Source organism: Amblyomma americanum, chromosome 11 (assembly GCF_052857255.1).
Source record: "Amblyomma americanum isolate KBUSLIRL-KWMA chromosome 11, ASM5285725v1, whole genome shotgun sequence".
NCBI classification, from domain to species: Eukaryota; Metazoa; Arthropoda; class Arachnida; order Ixodida; family Ixodidae; genus Amblyomma; species Amblyomma americanum.
In genome coordinates this window covers 53,830,820-53,847,572 of record NC_135507.1, presented here as the reverse complement: position 1 = coordinate 53,847,572, position 16,753 = coordinate 53,830,820, and the positions used below count along the sequence as shown (strand labels likewise).

Here is a 16,753-nt window from a genome sequence, read left to right as displayed (position 1 = left end):
AATCCTGCAGTTTTGCTACTGGAAGCTAGAGTAGGGTTTGGCTGGGCTTTCTGCTTATTGCATCTGTCATCCTGTGTCTGATGCATCCTCTGCGATGCCTGCTGGGTGTAACGAATTACAGTAGAATCTCGATAAACGGAAATCGGTTAAACGGAACTACCGCTTAAACGGAACAAACGCCTCGCGATTGGTTGGTTTTGTATTAAGCCAATGTAAAAAAAATCTCGTTAATCGGAACTCAAATTTTGCGACCACCGCGTTAACGGAACCGAAAAACTCGACACCGCAACTAGTTGGACAAGCGCAGTGCCATCGCGGTACGCATCAATGCTCCCCTCCTTCTCCTCCCCGCGTCACCACTCCGGTTTCCGTCTCCGGCGGATTCCGGTTTGCTCGTACACTGTCCTCCGCATCGCTCGCTCGCGTTCACGGCGGTTGTGTTCAGTTAGGCCTAAGCCCTAGAGCCCTAGAGCTTTTGTTCGGTCCGATGGCAGCGCAAAAACGACCGCACAATGCACTTGCGTTGGGAAGGAAGATGAAGATCATCAACGACTTCGAGAGTGGTGGCTTCACGAAAACGGCGCTAGCGACGAAGTACGCCGTCCCCAAAACCAGCCTAACAAGAATTCTTCAGGACAAGGACAAGCTGCGGGAGGCGTTCGAGACGTCACGCTTTGGTCCTCATAGAAAACGACTGCGAGCGGCTGACCACGAAGACTTGGAGAAATGCCTGGTGCTTTGGCTGCGCAGAGCCCGCAGTGAAAACATCCCAATCAGCGGGTCACTAATTCGTGCAAAAGCGGAAGAATTTGTTCTTCACCTCGGCATCGAGGGTTTCTCGTGCAGCGAGGGGTGGCTGACCCGGTTTAAAGAGCGCAATGGACTGGTGTTTCGTGCTGTTTCAGGGGAAGCTGCCGCTGCTGACGCGACGGCATGCGGAGACTGGCGAGAAAGACGGCTGCCCGAGATTCTGGAGGAATACGATCCAGAGAACATCTACAATGTAGATGAGACTGCACTCTTTTACAAGTTGCTCCCCTCAAAATCGCTATCATTTAGAGGAGAGAAATGCACCGGAGGGAAACTGAGCAAGGACAGGCTGACCGTCCTTATCGGTGCCAACATGACGGGCAGCGATAAGTTGAAGCCGCTAGTGATCGGCAAATCGAAGCATCCTCGTTGCTTCAAAAACGTCGCAACCTTGCCCGTTTCATACCAGGCCAATGGCAAGGCGTGGATGACGCAAGCCATTTTTAGTGAGTGGATTTATCGCGAGGATGCGCGCTTCTCTCGCAACAAGCGGAAAGTTTTGTTCCTGGTGGATAACTGCCCTGGACACGAAACTGTGCCAGGTTTGAAGTCCATACAGCTGGAATTCCTGCCAGCGAACACCAGAGCACTGCTGCAGCCTATGGATCAGGGTGTGATTCAAGCGCTCAAGTCGCGCTTCCGCAAAAATCTTCTTAAAGGCCGTTTCACATGATGCGATTGTTGCCGCAGCGCAGTGCGATTTCTGCCGCTGTGCGACAGAAATGCGCGTCGTTCTCGTCGCAGGGCCACTGCGACAGACTTTCAACAAGTTGGTCGCACTGTCGCAGCGTCGGTGCGGTCACAGCGATGGCCACAGTAGTCAGCCAATAGGAGTTCAGCGACATGACAGGAAAATCTCGAAAACGTCTTATTGAACTTAATAATACATCACGACTCAGTATTATTACTCATGATTACGAAATCAACGCCTGCCATGATGTTTGACATTTATTGCAGCCGAAGAATTTTCGTCCACTGAAAGGCCGCACCGACAGAAATCGTTGGCATGTGAAACGGCGGCTGCGATTACCGTTGCAACGGCAGTGCGACCGGGCCGTAATTTTTCGTTTTAGGAGGATGCTCTTATGCATGGACCAGGGGAAGGAGTACAAGGTAGATGTACTGCGTGCCGTTTACCTCCTGGATGATGCTTGGCGGCAGGTTAGTGCAACCACCATTGCCAGCTGCTTCAGGCATGTGGGATTTGCCGCAACCACAGAAAAACCCAGCACACAGAGTGAGCCTGATCACGACGCAGCCGAGGAAGATTTGCTACTAGAGAATTGTGCTGCGATGGGCATTCAACTTGATGAATATGTCCAGATTGACAGCGATGTGGCAACATGCCCAGAAAATACCGTGCACAGCATTATAGCTGATGTCTGCCCCCCTGATGAAAGTGAAGACGAGGAGGAAGAGCTTGAAAACGAGACCGCTGACTCTGATCCTGTGGTGACACCTGCGCAGGCGGAATCGGCAGTCCAAATGCTGAAGAGTTTCTTCCAACGAGAAGAAGGTTCGGAAGTGTTTCTGCACAGCCTGTCAAGTATGGTTGATGCCATTAACAAAAAACGGCTGCGAGAGCTCAAACAAGCAAATATAAAATCCTTTTTCACTAGCCAATAAGTGGTAATTCCCACTCTTTTGACATTTTTTTTTTAAATTTCAGTACTAGTACTACTGGAACAAAAATTCACTGCTTATTTTTCTCTAATAAAGTTTGTTCTCATAGTGTACCGTTCTCCTTATTACCTAGATTTCGCAAATTGAGATCCGCTGAGACTGCCAACTGCGCGCGCGCGCGCCAGCCGCGTAGGGTTCACGCGGAAGCGGATTGCGCAATGCTGAACCTATTCTCTTTTTAAACGAAACTCCTGATAAACGGAACATATTTTCCCGGTCCCTTGAGGTTCCGTTTAACGAGAGCCCACTGTAGTTGAATAGTCGTAGGGAACAATGAACGATTTATCCCATAGGTAAGCATACATATGGCCCCAGTTTTTTTTGGTTTTTTTTTGCCGTGCCTTGTAGCTAGTTAGTCCAGACACAAACACTAATTTGGTGTTGCGTTTCATCTCTAGGGCACTGCCCTCTCTGCCCAAGGTAGGTTCAGGCCATGCTGTTTTGCCCTTGGGGCACTGTTTTGTGAAACGATGTAAACTCTGGGCTTTTGCTGATGCATTGCTCACGTTTCCCTCTGACCATGCGCATACTTACTTCACCGGTGCATCGCCAACTGTTGGCGAGGGTGTCCAAGTGGCTCATGCTCTGTCGCCGCTTTTTTTTTCCCTCCTCTTTCTCTTCCCATTTCCTCACCCTGTTCAATGCTGCTTTCTCTAAAAAAAATAATAAAACAAAAGGAGACCAATTTGACAAGAAGCAGGGTAGGTAACTGTGCTCTGTGTTGTGCCAGTGTGCTTCAACTCCTGTTGTGCTCAGTAACTCCCATTGGGCTCAGATTCTAACTTGCTGCACTCGGTATTCTGCATTCGTGCTTGAGCTGCTGTGTTCCTCCTGCTCGCTTTTGCTTGAATAGTTGAGGGACAGCGTTTTTGTATGTGTTCCCTTGTATTTATTACATGCAGTGCATTGAAGGTAGCGTTGTTAACGTGGCATTGAGACGGACACCTTGGCTGTGCGCAAAGCAAATGAGTGTACCTTTCAAATGCAGTATTATGAAAGGAAAATCTAGAACACAGTGCCTCAGTTGATTAATGCACCAGATTTAAATAAGTTCAAAAGCTCGCTCCTTTTAGCAGGTGCGGATAGGTGAAAAGTGGGCTAACATCTATTTGTTGGCGTGGCTCAGGTGCCATTCCTGGGCACCATACTCTTTCAAGTAGGCACGAAATATTGAATTTGGTTGTGCTTTTAGTGTCATCATATGTGTTTATGGTGTTGGCAGCGCATTGGAAACGGGTGTGGGAAGGATAGTGTGTCACCAATGTCTCACCAAAGCAAGCACCAAGCAAGCAAAAACGTTTTATTTTCATCAATATATCCTTGTCTGGAGCCTTTTTTACTGTCAGATTATTTTTTTATGGCCGTGACGAAGACTAAACTTTTTTTTTTTTTACTGAACAGGCAAAATAAACATGTTGCCTTTTACATTGAGAAATCTTTCGCGGTCCTTATTATCACTATTGTTGTTTTGTGTGTTGAGAGAAGCAAACTCGGTGTTTCCAAAGTTATGGATATTGTGTTGAGCATCATGATGTCCTTGGCATACCGTATTTACTTGAATGTAACACGACGGGTGACTTTACGCGCTGCCCAGCAGGAAAAAATAAAACCACGAATGTAATGCGAGGCTTAAGGATGCAAAACGAAATACCTTTAATAAACATTGCGGCCAACATGCTTACACATCTTTCTCGCTTTCGGCGGCCAAGTTCTTGAGACGGAGGCCTCCCTTTTGCTATCAAAGCTTCCCGGTAACTTCTGCCGCATCTATGTTGTTCACCATAGAGAGAATCTATTCCTCTTCATGAACGTTTGGGCCCACCCACGAGATGATCTGAACTGCCCATCTCCCGAGCAACGTCTCTAACTTTCCAACGGATCAGCTCGACATTGACCCCCCATGAGACTGTTGCGCTGCTCGATAATAAAGTCCTCCGCCACTTTTTTCTCCAGCTCGGCGTGATGGCCGTGGCGAGGCCCACGAAATCCTTTGCGGTCGGGCTCACATTTAAAAAGCCCGTCCCGCTGCAGCCGTCATCCGCGGATGGTTGACTCGTTGAGGTCAAGTCTTCGTGCTGCCGCAGAATTCCCGACCTCTTCAGCTAAGAGGATTGCTTTTCTCTTAAAACGAGCGTCGCACAACGCATTGGCATCGTGTGCATTGAACCGCAAGCGGCGCCACAAGAACACGACGCGTTGAGAGCGAGGTCGCAACGAACACAAAAAAATGACTGAAAAAAAAAAAATGACCGAGAACAACGCATTGACTTTGGATGGATGAGGAATTTGCTTCCGTGGTACCCAGCGTAAGATCGCAAAACTGCGGAAACCGAAACCAAGCTGACTGCTTTGAAATGGCTGCACCGCGGCACTGCTTTAGGCCAACCAAAGTGCGGTATTCAATTATAACGCGTGGGTAGAGTTTAAGGGGAAACTATCAGGAAAGAAACTCTCATTGCATTCCAGTAAATACAGTAGTTTTTCATTATAATGTGTTGCGAGCGGTAACTTCAAACTAACGTTCCTCACCGTAGGATCGCTTGGCACAGGACAGCATCACTTAGCATTGCAGTGCTTTTGCTTTAGGCATTTTGCTCCTTGTCAGCATAGCTTACAAGGTTGGCCAGGGTGGTGCAAACTGTTGGGGTCATTAGTGCTGATGCCATTGTGAATATGTGCTACAGGGCCATTGTGGCAGGAAAAAGTGGTGCTGTTGCCTTTGAAGGGACTCTGAGGACAAATTGAGGCTGACCTGTATCGAAAGATTACTGTGTTCTAATCGGAGAATATGCTCACTAAAGGTGCAACTTTTTTTGAGCAAGAAGGGGTCAAAAATTGATATTGCAGTTTGTCAAGGCAGCTTTCTTTTTTGTGCGAGGATCCGTGAGCCTACACCACACCGCTGCTCACTTCTGAATAGTGGTAATGGGTCCTTAACGTCGCTAGTTTGAAGTGGCGGGAAATTTTTAAAACCAATTTTCTTGTCAATTGCCTTTTACTGCCATACGAACGTCAACATAGACAAAGGGGGCCTTGTAATCAATTTTTCCTAAGAGCAAAAGCTCTTTACCGCAGGAAGACAGTAATTTTCAGGATGGTTGTTTTATTTGGCCATAGATTTAAGAGTTTTGCTTTATTGCAGCACATTAATAAAGCCCCGTTTTTGATGACATGAAAAAAAAACTGCATATTTTACACAGAGGAAAAAAATTTGGACTGGCAAAATTTCTGGGACTCATACAAAATTGACAAAAAAAAAATGTGTTTAGCAAGAAAATATGGGAATCAAAATCATAAATTATACGTTTTAGATTTTGCTAGGTTAGAAACGAGTATTCAAATTTGCAGAAATCTTTATGCTGAACCTTCCAGTCGGTACGCAAAAGGAAAGTCAAGTGTCTGTGCGAAGCGCTTTGCACGACATCTCAGTGGTCCGATTCCAGGCTACTCCGGAGAAAACGTGATCTGCTTTGCTGCTGGTGGCAGGGAATCGGTCAGAACATGTCCAGTGCACTCGGAGAGCGTTGGAATGCTGTGCACAACGAAATGGCTGTTATCTGCCTGGGGGGTGCTAAATCTCATTCATTGTAGCGTGAACAGGGACACGACTGTGGTGTGCATTACAGTAAGCAGTTCCTTTGCTTTGTTTGCATTTGCAGCCTTGTCCATTTCTGGCAGATCTTGCTTTTCCCTTTCTTGTCTTTTACTTTTGTGGGCACTGACGACGCAGCTGCTGCTTCAACTGATACTGCTGTTGCTACTTTGCAGTGGCTGTCCCTTTGTTGCAGCTTAAAACAACTTCTGACCCACGTTTGTAAGCTCTTTAAGGGTCCCCGGACCAGGACGAATTTTTATGTAACTATGAAGTTTCGGAGAAAACTGTATAGCTTTCCTGTGTAGCTCTACGTCTGCGCTTGGGTGGATGCCAATGAGTAATTACTCCCTTATTACTCTTTAAGGGTTTGTCAAAATGATGCCTTTCTCTTGTCATTTGTATATTGGCCAGTGCAGTCGCAGGGGCAGCCTTCACCAAGAATATGTATATATATATATCTTGGGCTTCACTTCTGAGTCGTGCAGTGGGGGTTCTTGTCATGCCTAAGGAAGCTGTTAGCTTGGTAGGGGTGTGTGAGAATCAGGGCTTCTCTCGCATTTAAGAGATTCAGAGTGCAAGCGATGCAAGACGGCTGGCTGCACTGCATGGCCCAGCAGCAAACCCAGTGGAAAGTTTATTTTTGGTAAAGGCCGCAGAACTAAAATGAAACTCCATCACTGGCCAGCAGACTTGCCTGAGGAGTAAGGATCAATGCGTTTGGGAAGGCAGTGTGATGTCGTATGATTGGCCCACCATCAGGGGTGCACCATAAGACAGCATTGGGCATGCCCTGGTAGCTTTCAGCATGCTGGCAGGGTCTGTTAGGGGCCCTTTAATAAAGAGCAAGTGCGGAAGCGATGTTCTCAAGGGGCCAGCCCGGCAGGTGGCGGTTGTAGTGTCTGATAGCGCAGCACTAGCTTACGTTAGTCGTCACCTGAATTCAGGTGTACCTCCTCGAAAGCTTTTGCCTGATGTATGTGAAACTTCAGAGGTGTGGCATTTGCCATCCCATTGGAGGCTGGTGCTAGCGGCGTCAAGTGCACGCCACCTGACGAAGTGCGCATGTGTGCAGGGCTGCCCTTGGGTGGCTTTGCCCTGTCACCGTCTGCTCCAGCTACAGCTCTGGGCATGGCCGGCATCCGGCTTCCTGGACAGGCCACCACCAGCTGTGTGCTGCTGGTGTCTAACCTCAACGAACAGGTACGTCTCGCTTCTTGCCCCCGTACTATCTTTTTCCCACTGGCTGTGGTCTTCTTCCTTGGTGCTGGTGGGCACCTGCCGCTCTGCTTTGGGCTGTCCCTGCTGTCCCTCGCATGCTGCATTGCTTCCCTGCCTTTCATCTTTTTCCTAGTCTCTTCCGTACTGCTCCTTTTTTTTTTTTTTGCTTTTGCAGGTGAGGCAAAGGTCTGTTATTCCCCCATTAGGTTTTGCGTAGTCCTTGACCGTACTGCAGTCTGGGAAGAGAAGTTCTCATTTGACTTGTATGTTTTGAAGACTTAATACATTTTTATTTTGTGGCCTTACTGCAAAATTTCTCAATCTTTACTTGTAGAGACCCGGACTTATGACTTTTTTTGCTTGGTGTGTGTGACATATATGTTGATGCGTGCCTTAAGCTTGGTGTGTGTGACATATATGTTGATGCGTGCCTTAAAAAATGTCTAAACTCAAACAGTAACGAGTCTTTGGGGTGAAACGATTTGCTTTGAGCAATTGCAGTATGGTTATGGAAGTTGGGGGTTTTAAAGCATGCGTGGATTTACGTGCACGGCGAACCTGAAAAGAATTCTGTCTGAGAACCTGCTGAGTGTTGTAAGGTAGAATAAATGATGGTTTGTCTGGTGCAAAATTTGAAGCATGGTGGCAAAGGCAGCTCTAAAGTAGTGCACACAGAGTTCTTTGCTGTGTTGGCTTGGTGATATTTTTTTTTTCCCCCATTTAAGCTTTAGCCTTAAAAAAATTGTGGTTTCTTTTCACGGTGTTGTCGTGAGCAGCCAGCACCGCCCCCTCTCTGTGTCTGCACTGCATAGATGCTGCAACTGTCGTGCCAGCTGGTGAACGCAGCAGAATTAGTCTTCAGGCAGCAGCTTGATGTATGCTCTGGGGTGGTGGACATTTCCCTGTTCAAAATGAATGCCACTGCAAGAGTGGCATGACACATGTTTACTGCAGGTGCCTCAGTGCAGAGTTACGTGTTCCCTGAGCAGATCGTCCTGTGCGATCGGTACACATTTAGACTGTTTCGTTAATTTTTTTATAGGTGATTGGCATGGAGGGAGAATCACTGTTGCAGTGTGTTTAATGGGACAGGGTTTTTAGGAGGGCGGGATTCGTAGGGTTTGTACGGGGGGGTAGGGTTTTCATACGGGCCACCAAGTTCATACAGGAGGGGGACAGGGTTCGTACAGGGGCTGGGTATGTGTGGTGTCATGTTTCGCAAGGGTGTGAGGTTTCTATGGGGTAGGATTTGTCGACCGATGCACGATACTGATGGATCAAGGTGTTGTGGCTACCTGGTTGGTAGGTCACCAACCACTAGCAGGTCTTGTACAGCAGGACAATACCCATGTTGTCTGCCTTTTGTTGTTTGCCATTCTGTCATCACTAGGCATTCATATTGTGTAAACATTTGCTGCTGCTGCTGCAGCAGCCATAGAAACTGCTTTACATGCTTGGCAATGTTGTAGCCACTAAATATAGGCACGAATAAACAGCTAGAAGCTGGTCTTTAGCTGCTGGCATAATTTTCAGCCTCTCTGTCAATTTACGTTACACAAGTTAACAGGCAGTCATGCTGCTAGTACTTCAGCAGTTGTGATCTGGTACACATCTTGTAATTGCTTCACAGGAAAGTAAACATGACAGTATAAAACAGTAATTTGCTTCCACGAGTCTGTGGCTGCTTTCTCAAATGCAGAAGATTTTCATTGGCTCCAGTTTTTCTGTGGCTGACAACTTGCTCAATGAATACATGCATGGCTTCCCATGTGTATGCGGTGCTCTGGTGTGCTGGCCTTTTTTCGTTTTCATTGTGCCTTCATCAAGCTGCCTTTTTTTTTTGTTAGCCCTATATCAGCTTTGTTGTTTTGTAATTACCTCACATGCTTTCTCTTTCGACATTATTCTTTCTTCTTTTTTTAATCTCATCTTTTCGTTTCAGCCACACCCTGCCTCCGGCTTTGAGTTTCAATCTTTCCCGCCTGCTGTTGCTCTCTTTGCATTTGTGCTTTGGTGTTCACCGATCTGTCGGGCTTTTTGCATGCTGCAGTGGGCAAGGACGACGTAGATGTTTTTCTTGCAGTGTAGCTCACTTGAGGGCCACCTTTTATTTGTTTGCTGCTGGTTGCATTGTTGAAGTAGTTTTCTTTCGACCGCAGTTATGTCATCTGCCTAGGAAAGTTGCTTAAGGTATTGCAGGAAATTGATAGTGGCTACTTGAGCATGGCTGATATATGCAGAGTTGATTCAGGGGGCCAGATTTCATGTTGCCTTTGCATGGCTGCTGCTTTTTAATTATTTACTGTTTTGAAGATCAGGTGTGCCAGTGACAAATGATTCTCTTCCAGTTTTTTTTTTCGGTGTATGTGTCTTTGCATGCTGGCAAATGCCCGTCAGGGAGGCGCACATTGCAGCTTCCTTTTTTTTCTCCTGCCCTTGTCTGAAGGCCAGTGTGCAATGAAAATTCTCTGTATTTGATTTCACTCTTATCATCATCATCTGCTCATCAGTTGATAGATCTCAGCGAAGTTGGGAAAGTGGCGCGTCTGAATGAGAGAGGGCCAGTGGAATGAAATGAAGAATGGAATCATTGGTGGAGTACAGCGTCCAGGGCATGCATGCGTTTGACCTGGAGGGTCTAGGACTTGAGTCGCCGTAATATCCAGAGGAGCTGATGTATTCTTGAACTGGCTTACTGGAAGAGTGCAGCAAATTCATGGACGGTGGTGTGTAGAGGTTCGGACACAGCAAGGTGGCACCAGAACTACCATTTCCACAGTTAGAGTGCCCTTGGTAAGGCCCACACATCTTGTGATGGTGTGCCATTTAATGAGGCACACAACTTGAATTTGGCTGGTTCTTCTTTTCTGGGGGTTTTGTGTGCCCTCGCTAGCTGAGGTTCGTTTCCATGCAGTTTTAGAGCTGGCACTGAGTAGAGGTGAGCATGGTGTGCTTTCTGAGAATATGTAAGTACTATGGAATATGTAGGTACTATGATGCCCCCTAAGAGGGAACGGGGCAGTTTATGGGATATACTGGGTGTTAGCAGGAAAACATTTGATTGCGTTCCACTTTTTTGATATGCTGTCATGTAGGAAAATGCACAGAGAAATAATGTTGGGTGGGGATAAACTGTTATTGGTGAGGTTAATACTGCAACACTGAAGCTTCATTCCATGGGCAGCATGCAAGTACAGAAGCCTGAATTCCTGGTTCACGTTAATTGGCCACAGTTGATCCTGGCCCATTAGCATGAGAACCAAAAAACTGACTGCCATTGTTCTTCTGTTTAGGGACACTTTCTTATTCTTTATTTCTCATACCACTGTAGAGTTTGTGTGAAAGATGCAGTTGACAGCTACAGTCGACGACCGAAAATTCGGACGCCTGATTTTTCGGACATGCTTGATTATTCAGACTTCGTGGCACCGCGACATGGCCCATAGAGGCAATGTATAAGAGTGCCTGAGATTTCGGACACGCTGCAACTGACTGCTTGATTTTTAGGACCTCGTTTGCACTCGCCGCCAGTACCCAAGCCGCTAAATATTGTGTACAGTGGGACCTTATTAATTCAAACTGCAGAAGAGATCAAAAAATTAATAAAATAAAACTAAATTCAAGTTTTAAGGGGGCCTCTTGCGATACTTGAAAAGCAGTCAGATTTCGCGAAACTCATCTGTTCCGAGTCTTTCATTTTGAATACGGAAAGAGGTAGCAGCGAGGCGCGTGGGAGGCATACGCCTTCACAGAGACTGTGAGGGCGGGAGGAAATGATGGTGCATTTTAAAGGTAGGTCAGCGTACCCGCAGCAAAACGCAACGAAACCCTGGCTTTTCTATCGTAAAACCACAATTAATTGGCGTTTAGATGGTAGGCAAGATGCCCCTCATTATACGCAAGCCACCGCAGAGTGCATATCGCCAAATACGGTGCAGATTTTGGCTCTAGTCGCTAGGCCTAATGGTGGAGGCCAACGCCGATGGAGCACTTGCTTCGGCCGTCTCTCGGTGCTTAATGTTTCGCCATCTTCGCGTTCTCGTTCTGGGCTCATCGTACTGCGGGCGCAATGCAGTTCCCGCAGCGGCGTGTTCGCTTTCCCGTTTAGACTTTGTCCCAACCCGTACATTCATCGGCGACATGCCGAGGGCAGCACAGCCAGGCCGAGCTCGTGAAAGCAGTCGCCGCCCGTCGTCTGTGCACGTGACGCGCGGCAAAATTTAGTCATTAGGAGCTTTAGAATGTGCGCATCACAACTGAATTCTTCCTCCATCATAATGGCAATAAGTTCGTGATTTTTTCGGTGAAATTTGATTTTCGGACTGCCAGATTTTTCGGTCGTTTTCGTGGTCCCCGGAGGGTCCGAAAAATCGGCCGTCGACTGTAGTTCATCTGCCAGCACTTGCCTGTAACGTAGCTTGGCGACTCCACTGAGAGTATAAGCCATGAAGAAAAGAGTTAGTGAAGAGGCATTGGTTCTGAATGTGTTTTGACATGAGAAGATGGGAGTTGCAGGGCTGGTGATATATCAGATGTGCCTTACCTCTGATTTAATTTGTCGCTATGCACATGGAGCACGAGAGTGCACAAAAGTAATGCAGCACAGCTCTGCACTCTCATTTTCATCTACTGGTGTGTATTGTACTGCGCTGATCACACTTTGTGGAAGCGCTTGTGCACAAAGTTCTGTGGCTCGCGCAGTGCGACTGTGAACCAGCTGCGTGGGCCGCAGTACCACCTGCTCAAGTGTTTCCACCAAGTGTTGTTGACCCTGTACACGCCTCGCAATGCACCACTGAGCGCAACAGGAACTTGTTAGCAGCCCTTGTACTCTGTCGCCACCTTGGAGCGGTGCTCCACACTCTGCTTACTGTTCTGATTATTCCGGCTGTCTCTGGCGTGGACTGCACGGCACTCTGCCTAGCTGCACTGTCACAGCCGCATGCTCTCGATTCACTGCCGCCACCACTCTTGCTCGCTGCTCCCGCTGCCGCCGTCACCGCCGCTTGCCCATACGGCTGTTGTTTGCCACAGTTGTTTTTTCCTTGACTAAGTTTTTTCTCTCCTTTCTTTTGTGCTGAGCGTTTGTTTGGTTTTTATGCCTTTTTCCAGTTTTTTGACCCATTGTTTTGTTTCTTTTTTCCCCTTCCATTTCTTCACTCTTTTTACGCTGTCTCTGCTGTCTCTTTCTCACTGTTTCTCTCTTTCTCTCTCTCTCTCTCTCTCTCTCTCCTTCTGTCTCCTTCCCTCCACTTTTCTACCCCTCCTCCTACTTCTCTCCGCCGTTCCCATATTCCCTGCTGGCCTTTCTTACATGAACCTGCAATCGCTTGTCACTCTACTCCCCAACTGACGTTGGTCATTTCCTTCGGCTCTACGCCAACCCGTATTGCTGCATGTGTCCAATCCTGCTACTCGTCCCGTTTCGCATGCCTTTTCTTCATTTGTGCTCGAACCTATGGCCTTTGCTTTTGCCATGGGTCATTGCCTTATTTTTGTTGTCTTCGTGTGTCCCTTTCTCTTTTTTGTCTTCTGTGCCTTAATGACTGTGCATATCTTGCATGGCTTCCTTTCTTTCTGAAACCTTCCCTGTTGCCTTCGTGGGGAATAATGTTCTTGATCTTTATCTCTATACTTTCGTTTTTCTTGTTCATTGAACCTCTGTCACTTGTCTATTTTTGTTCCCTTTCATGCTTTAAAAAAAAAATGTGACCGTCCTTTTCTTGCTTATTCTTCATCTTTGCATCCCCTTTTCCCTATTTTAAACATATCCTTCTTGTGCTGGCACTGCACTCTTGCCTACGTCTGCACATACAATTCGACCAACCTGTCTTCGTGTTGAAAATTTTCTGCCTGCCTTTCCCTTTTTTTGCCCCCTTGAACCATGCCCGGTTCTGCCCTCTCTCTTTGCTCACCACTTGTTCTTTCCCTAATTCCCTCAAACATGTTTCTTCTTCCCTTCTGCCATTTTCTTCTACCTTTCCTCACCTGCTCTCTCTCTCTCTTTCTGCTTCTCTTTCCTCATCCCTCACCTCTTCTCTCTCTCTGTCTCTAAAAAATAAAAAAAAATATCTGAAATCGCCATCACCACTGCTGCCTCCTGTTGGCTGTCGTGCGGACCGCGCTCTCTCTTGTGGTGGGGACTTGGCCCGACCCACCGACCACCACCACCAACCACCACCACCTCCCCCTCCGTCCGTGGGTGCCCTCTGGCCGCACACACCCTCTTCTGCTGGGCCGCCTCTTCTTGAAAATCCTCCTCCTCCTCGTTTTTAGATGGTCACGCCCGACGCTCTCTTTACCCTTTTTGGTACGTTCTCTCTTTGTTTTTTCTCCTCTTATTATTTTTTCTTTTTCTCAGTGCACACTTGCTAATTGTTTTTCTTTTTTGTCATTCCGTTGTGCTCATAGTCATCTCTTTTATTTGTTTCACTTTGTAACCTCCTGTTTGTATTTACTTTTCCTGTGCATTTCTGTCACATATTCTTTTTTATTTTGCTGTGCTGGACTACACACACACACTTGCGCACGCACACACGCCCGTGGCCCGTTTTGTCTATGAGGTTGCTGCGAGCATTCTGGCCCTGTTTTCTTTACCACGTGAATTGCTTTTAATCACACTTAATTGTTTCCATTTTGCCTCCTTGCTTGTTTTATTTGCTGGGTTCGCCGCTAACTTCTTTTATTTTTCCCGCACTCTAGTTTTTCACTGTGTGTGTGTGTGTGTTTGCTCTGTGTGTGTGCGGTCGTCCTCTCTTTAATTTCTTCCACCAGTAGCAGACAGGAGGCTTCTTTTGGTTGAGTTTTTCTTGCCTTTTCATTACTTTTCCGTGTCTCCACAGGTGATTCTTATGAAGCCGTCATCCTTTGCGTTAAATGCCATAGTCGAGATCAAGAGTAGCCATTGTGGACAAGCACCTTGGCAACATACCATGAGTAGCTTGTGCAGGACCTGTAATACTAGCACAGTTATTCTAGTCGTTAAGTGTCCAACTCCCAACTTGGTTGTGAGACTTAACGAAAGCATTGTTGGGGAATTTCTAAACAGTCTCAAATGCGCCCACTGTTTTGCTGTGGCACAGTGTTCTGATGAGATGCATTGGCCTGACTATTAGGTCTGACTTCTTTGCATTCAGATTGTCTGACTAGTCGGGTAAAGCCTTGGGTAACTATTGTGAGTTATAGCAGCCTACTTGCTCTAATATTTTAGGTAGGTTCATAAATATTAGTCAGACGTTAGAGATAGGATGACCCTGGCAGTGACTTTATTACAGGACTACCTCTACAGAGGAAGTTACTTAGCGTAAAAATCGTTTGCCATGGGTTGTAGTTGAAAATGATTTTGTTCAGCAGCTGGCGGATGGGAATATTGGCTAGTTAGGGGTATGAGACTCGTGTTGGCTGCCGAGTAGGTGCCTTCAAGAATGGGCTAACATTTATGGCTGGGTGGATTTAAGGGGAGAGGGTGAGAACTACTCTTGGCTATGTTGACTGCAGATGTGGCAAATGTTATGACAGCTAGAGGTCACCAGGAGTGAGGTTGACTCATGTGTGCTTCATTTTCTTCCATCTTTTGTGTTGGTAGTGTTGTACAAACACTGCACTAGCAAAAAATTGTCTGTCTGTATGAAGGAATCATGCTTTTTTAACCAGCGACCAGCAGATGTTACGCTTGCCGAGGCAGATCAGGTGGGTCAGCACGTCGCCCAGGCGCTTGTTCAGAAATGGCTGCTTTCAAGCAGGCATGATGCCTTTTTTTTTTTTTTCTGCAGCAAAACGGAGGGCATTTCATTAGCAGGAACTTTTAAGCAGCTTGAAATGAGGACAGCGAAGAGACGAGAAATGACAGGACATCGCTTGTCCTCTCGTTTCCGTGTTCACTATCCTTAGCTAAATTGCAGTGATTGAAGTTTAAAGATCAGTAACTCCTCACCGTGACCAAGATATTGCGTAACAGGGTTTGTGAATCCTCTGTGCTGCATTTTCACCTCTGGCCTGCAGCTTTTATTAACTTGCCACTGCAAATCAAAGGAGATGCTGTTGACCGGGGATATGCGAAGGTGCTTTGGAGCTGGGCTAGATTTGGCTCGAGGTCCTTTATATGCCTTTCAAAAGAGGTCCTTCCTGAATTGCTTTCATGCTGGCTTGCAGCAAATTTTGGGTCATGATAGTTCTCTTTTCTTTCTTTAATGCCTTGTATATCGCCGTGTCTTATTTGACACATTTAGTTGGCCATATGCAGTCAGGTTACAGGTAACAAATATGCAGAAGGTATGCATTCAGCAGCATCTTGCCTGCGTACGCATGCTACAAACGATACATACATAGGGTTCTGTGTACAAGATATCGATGCATCGCTCATATGCTTCGAACAAAACTGCAATGGCGCCACTGCATTCTGTGATGTCGTAGCTTCCTCTAAATAGTGTTCACTTTTACTCGGATTCTCTTGCCCACACTAGCCCTTGTTTCCTTTTATCATTCAACCATTTTCAAGCCGTGAAGCCTAACTATACGTGCTGTACGTTGTTGTCACGGGAACAACACCCGATGTAGCAGTTCTCCAGTTCTGTCAGCATCTACAGTTTTCTCTCTCTTCATGGTTTTTCTTAAGACAAAAGGCTGGCAATGCATTTGCCATGATTCTCATAAAAAATCTGGGAAAAAAGTTCAGCCAGTTTTTTCCAGAAAATTCGTCCATAACTTGGGATGGGAGTTCCTTGCGTGGTAAAAGAAGGTGCAATAGATTTTTTTTGGGAGGGTCAGAATTTCATATGCTGCGTCCATCTGCCCGCCCGTCCATCATCAACAAAAGCATGCAGTTAGATTGATTCAACTCGCCGCTGCTCAGCATTGATCAGTTCGAAAGGTGCGGTCCGATGTTTTTGTGATAGCTGGCCAACCATGGTAAGGTAAAGCAGTCATGCTGAACACTGGCCCTGAAAGTTGGATGCGCGTTTTTTATGAGAGTTTAAAAAAAAACAACTCTCGGGGCAGTTATGAGTGTAATACGAATGTTTAAGCCTTAGCTGCGGAGAGGGGCTAGGGATTTTCACTCCCGATCTCCAGCTTTCCAAATAGCTTGGTGGTCTGAAGGTTCTGCTTCCTCGACAGCAGTTTAGTGTTTAAACTGCTACGCTTCTCCTCAGTGCTCAAGCGCTGGCTGGTTTTCTGAGTATACAGTAGCACCGCCGGGCGCTCATTAGTGTTCTGAGCAAGCCGGCGCAGCCGGCGCTTCTGACAAGGGTGCACAACAAAGACGTGATTGTATCGGCACATAGCATCTTGCCACGCTGCCAAAGTCTGCATTGTGGACGGCGCAAAAACTGAGGAGCGTGCTACGAAAAGCTGTTGTGGACGCAAACTTACTGCATATGCCCAGCTAAAAGTCTTTTTGGAAGCCAGGGCTTGCGGCAACATGCCCCATTAGTTTTGCCTTGTACAATC

General features: G+C 46.8%; 1 protein-coding gene across 18 annotated transcripts in view; it reads left to right on the top strand.

Moving 5' to 3' along the window:
- heph (polypyrimidine tract-binding protein 1 heph) overlaps positions 1–16,753 on the top strand; it is a 145,147-nt gene that overhangs the window by 117,131 nt on the left and 11,263 nt on the right. For all 18 annotated transcript variants that reach the window (XM_077643429.1, XM_077643437.1, XM_077643431.1 and 15 more), the window contains 2 exons: positions 7,161–7,288; positions 13,583–13,616. In XM_077643429.1, coding sequence (XP_077499555.1) covers positions 7,161–7,288; positions 13,583–13,616 — 162 coding nt within the window. The remainder of the gene's footprint in view (positions 1–7,160; positions 7,289–13,582; positions 13,617–16,753) is intronic.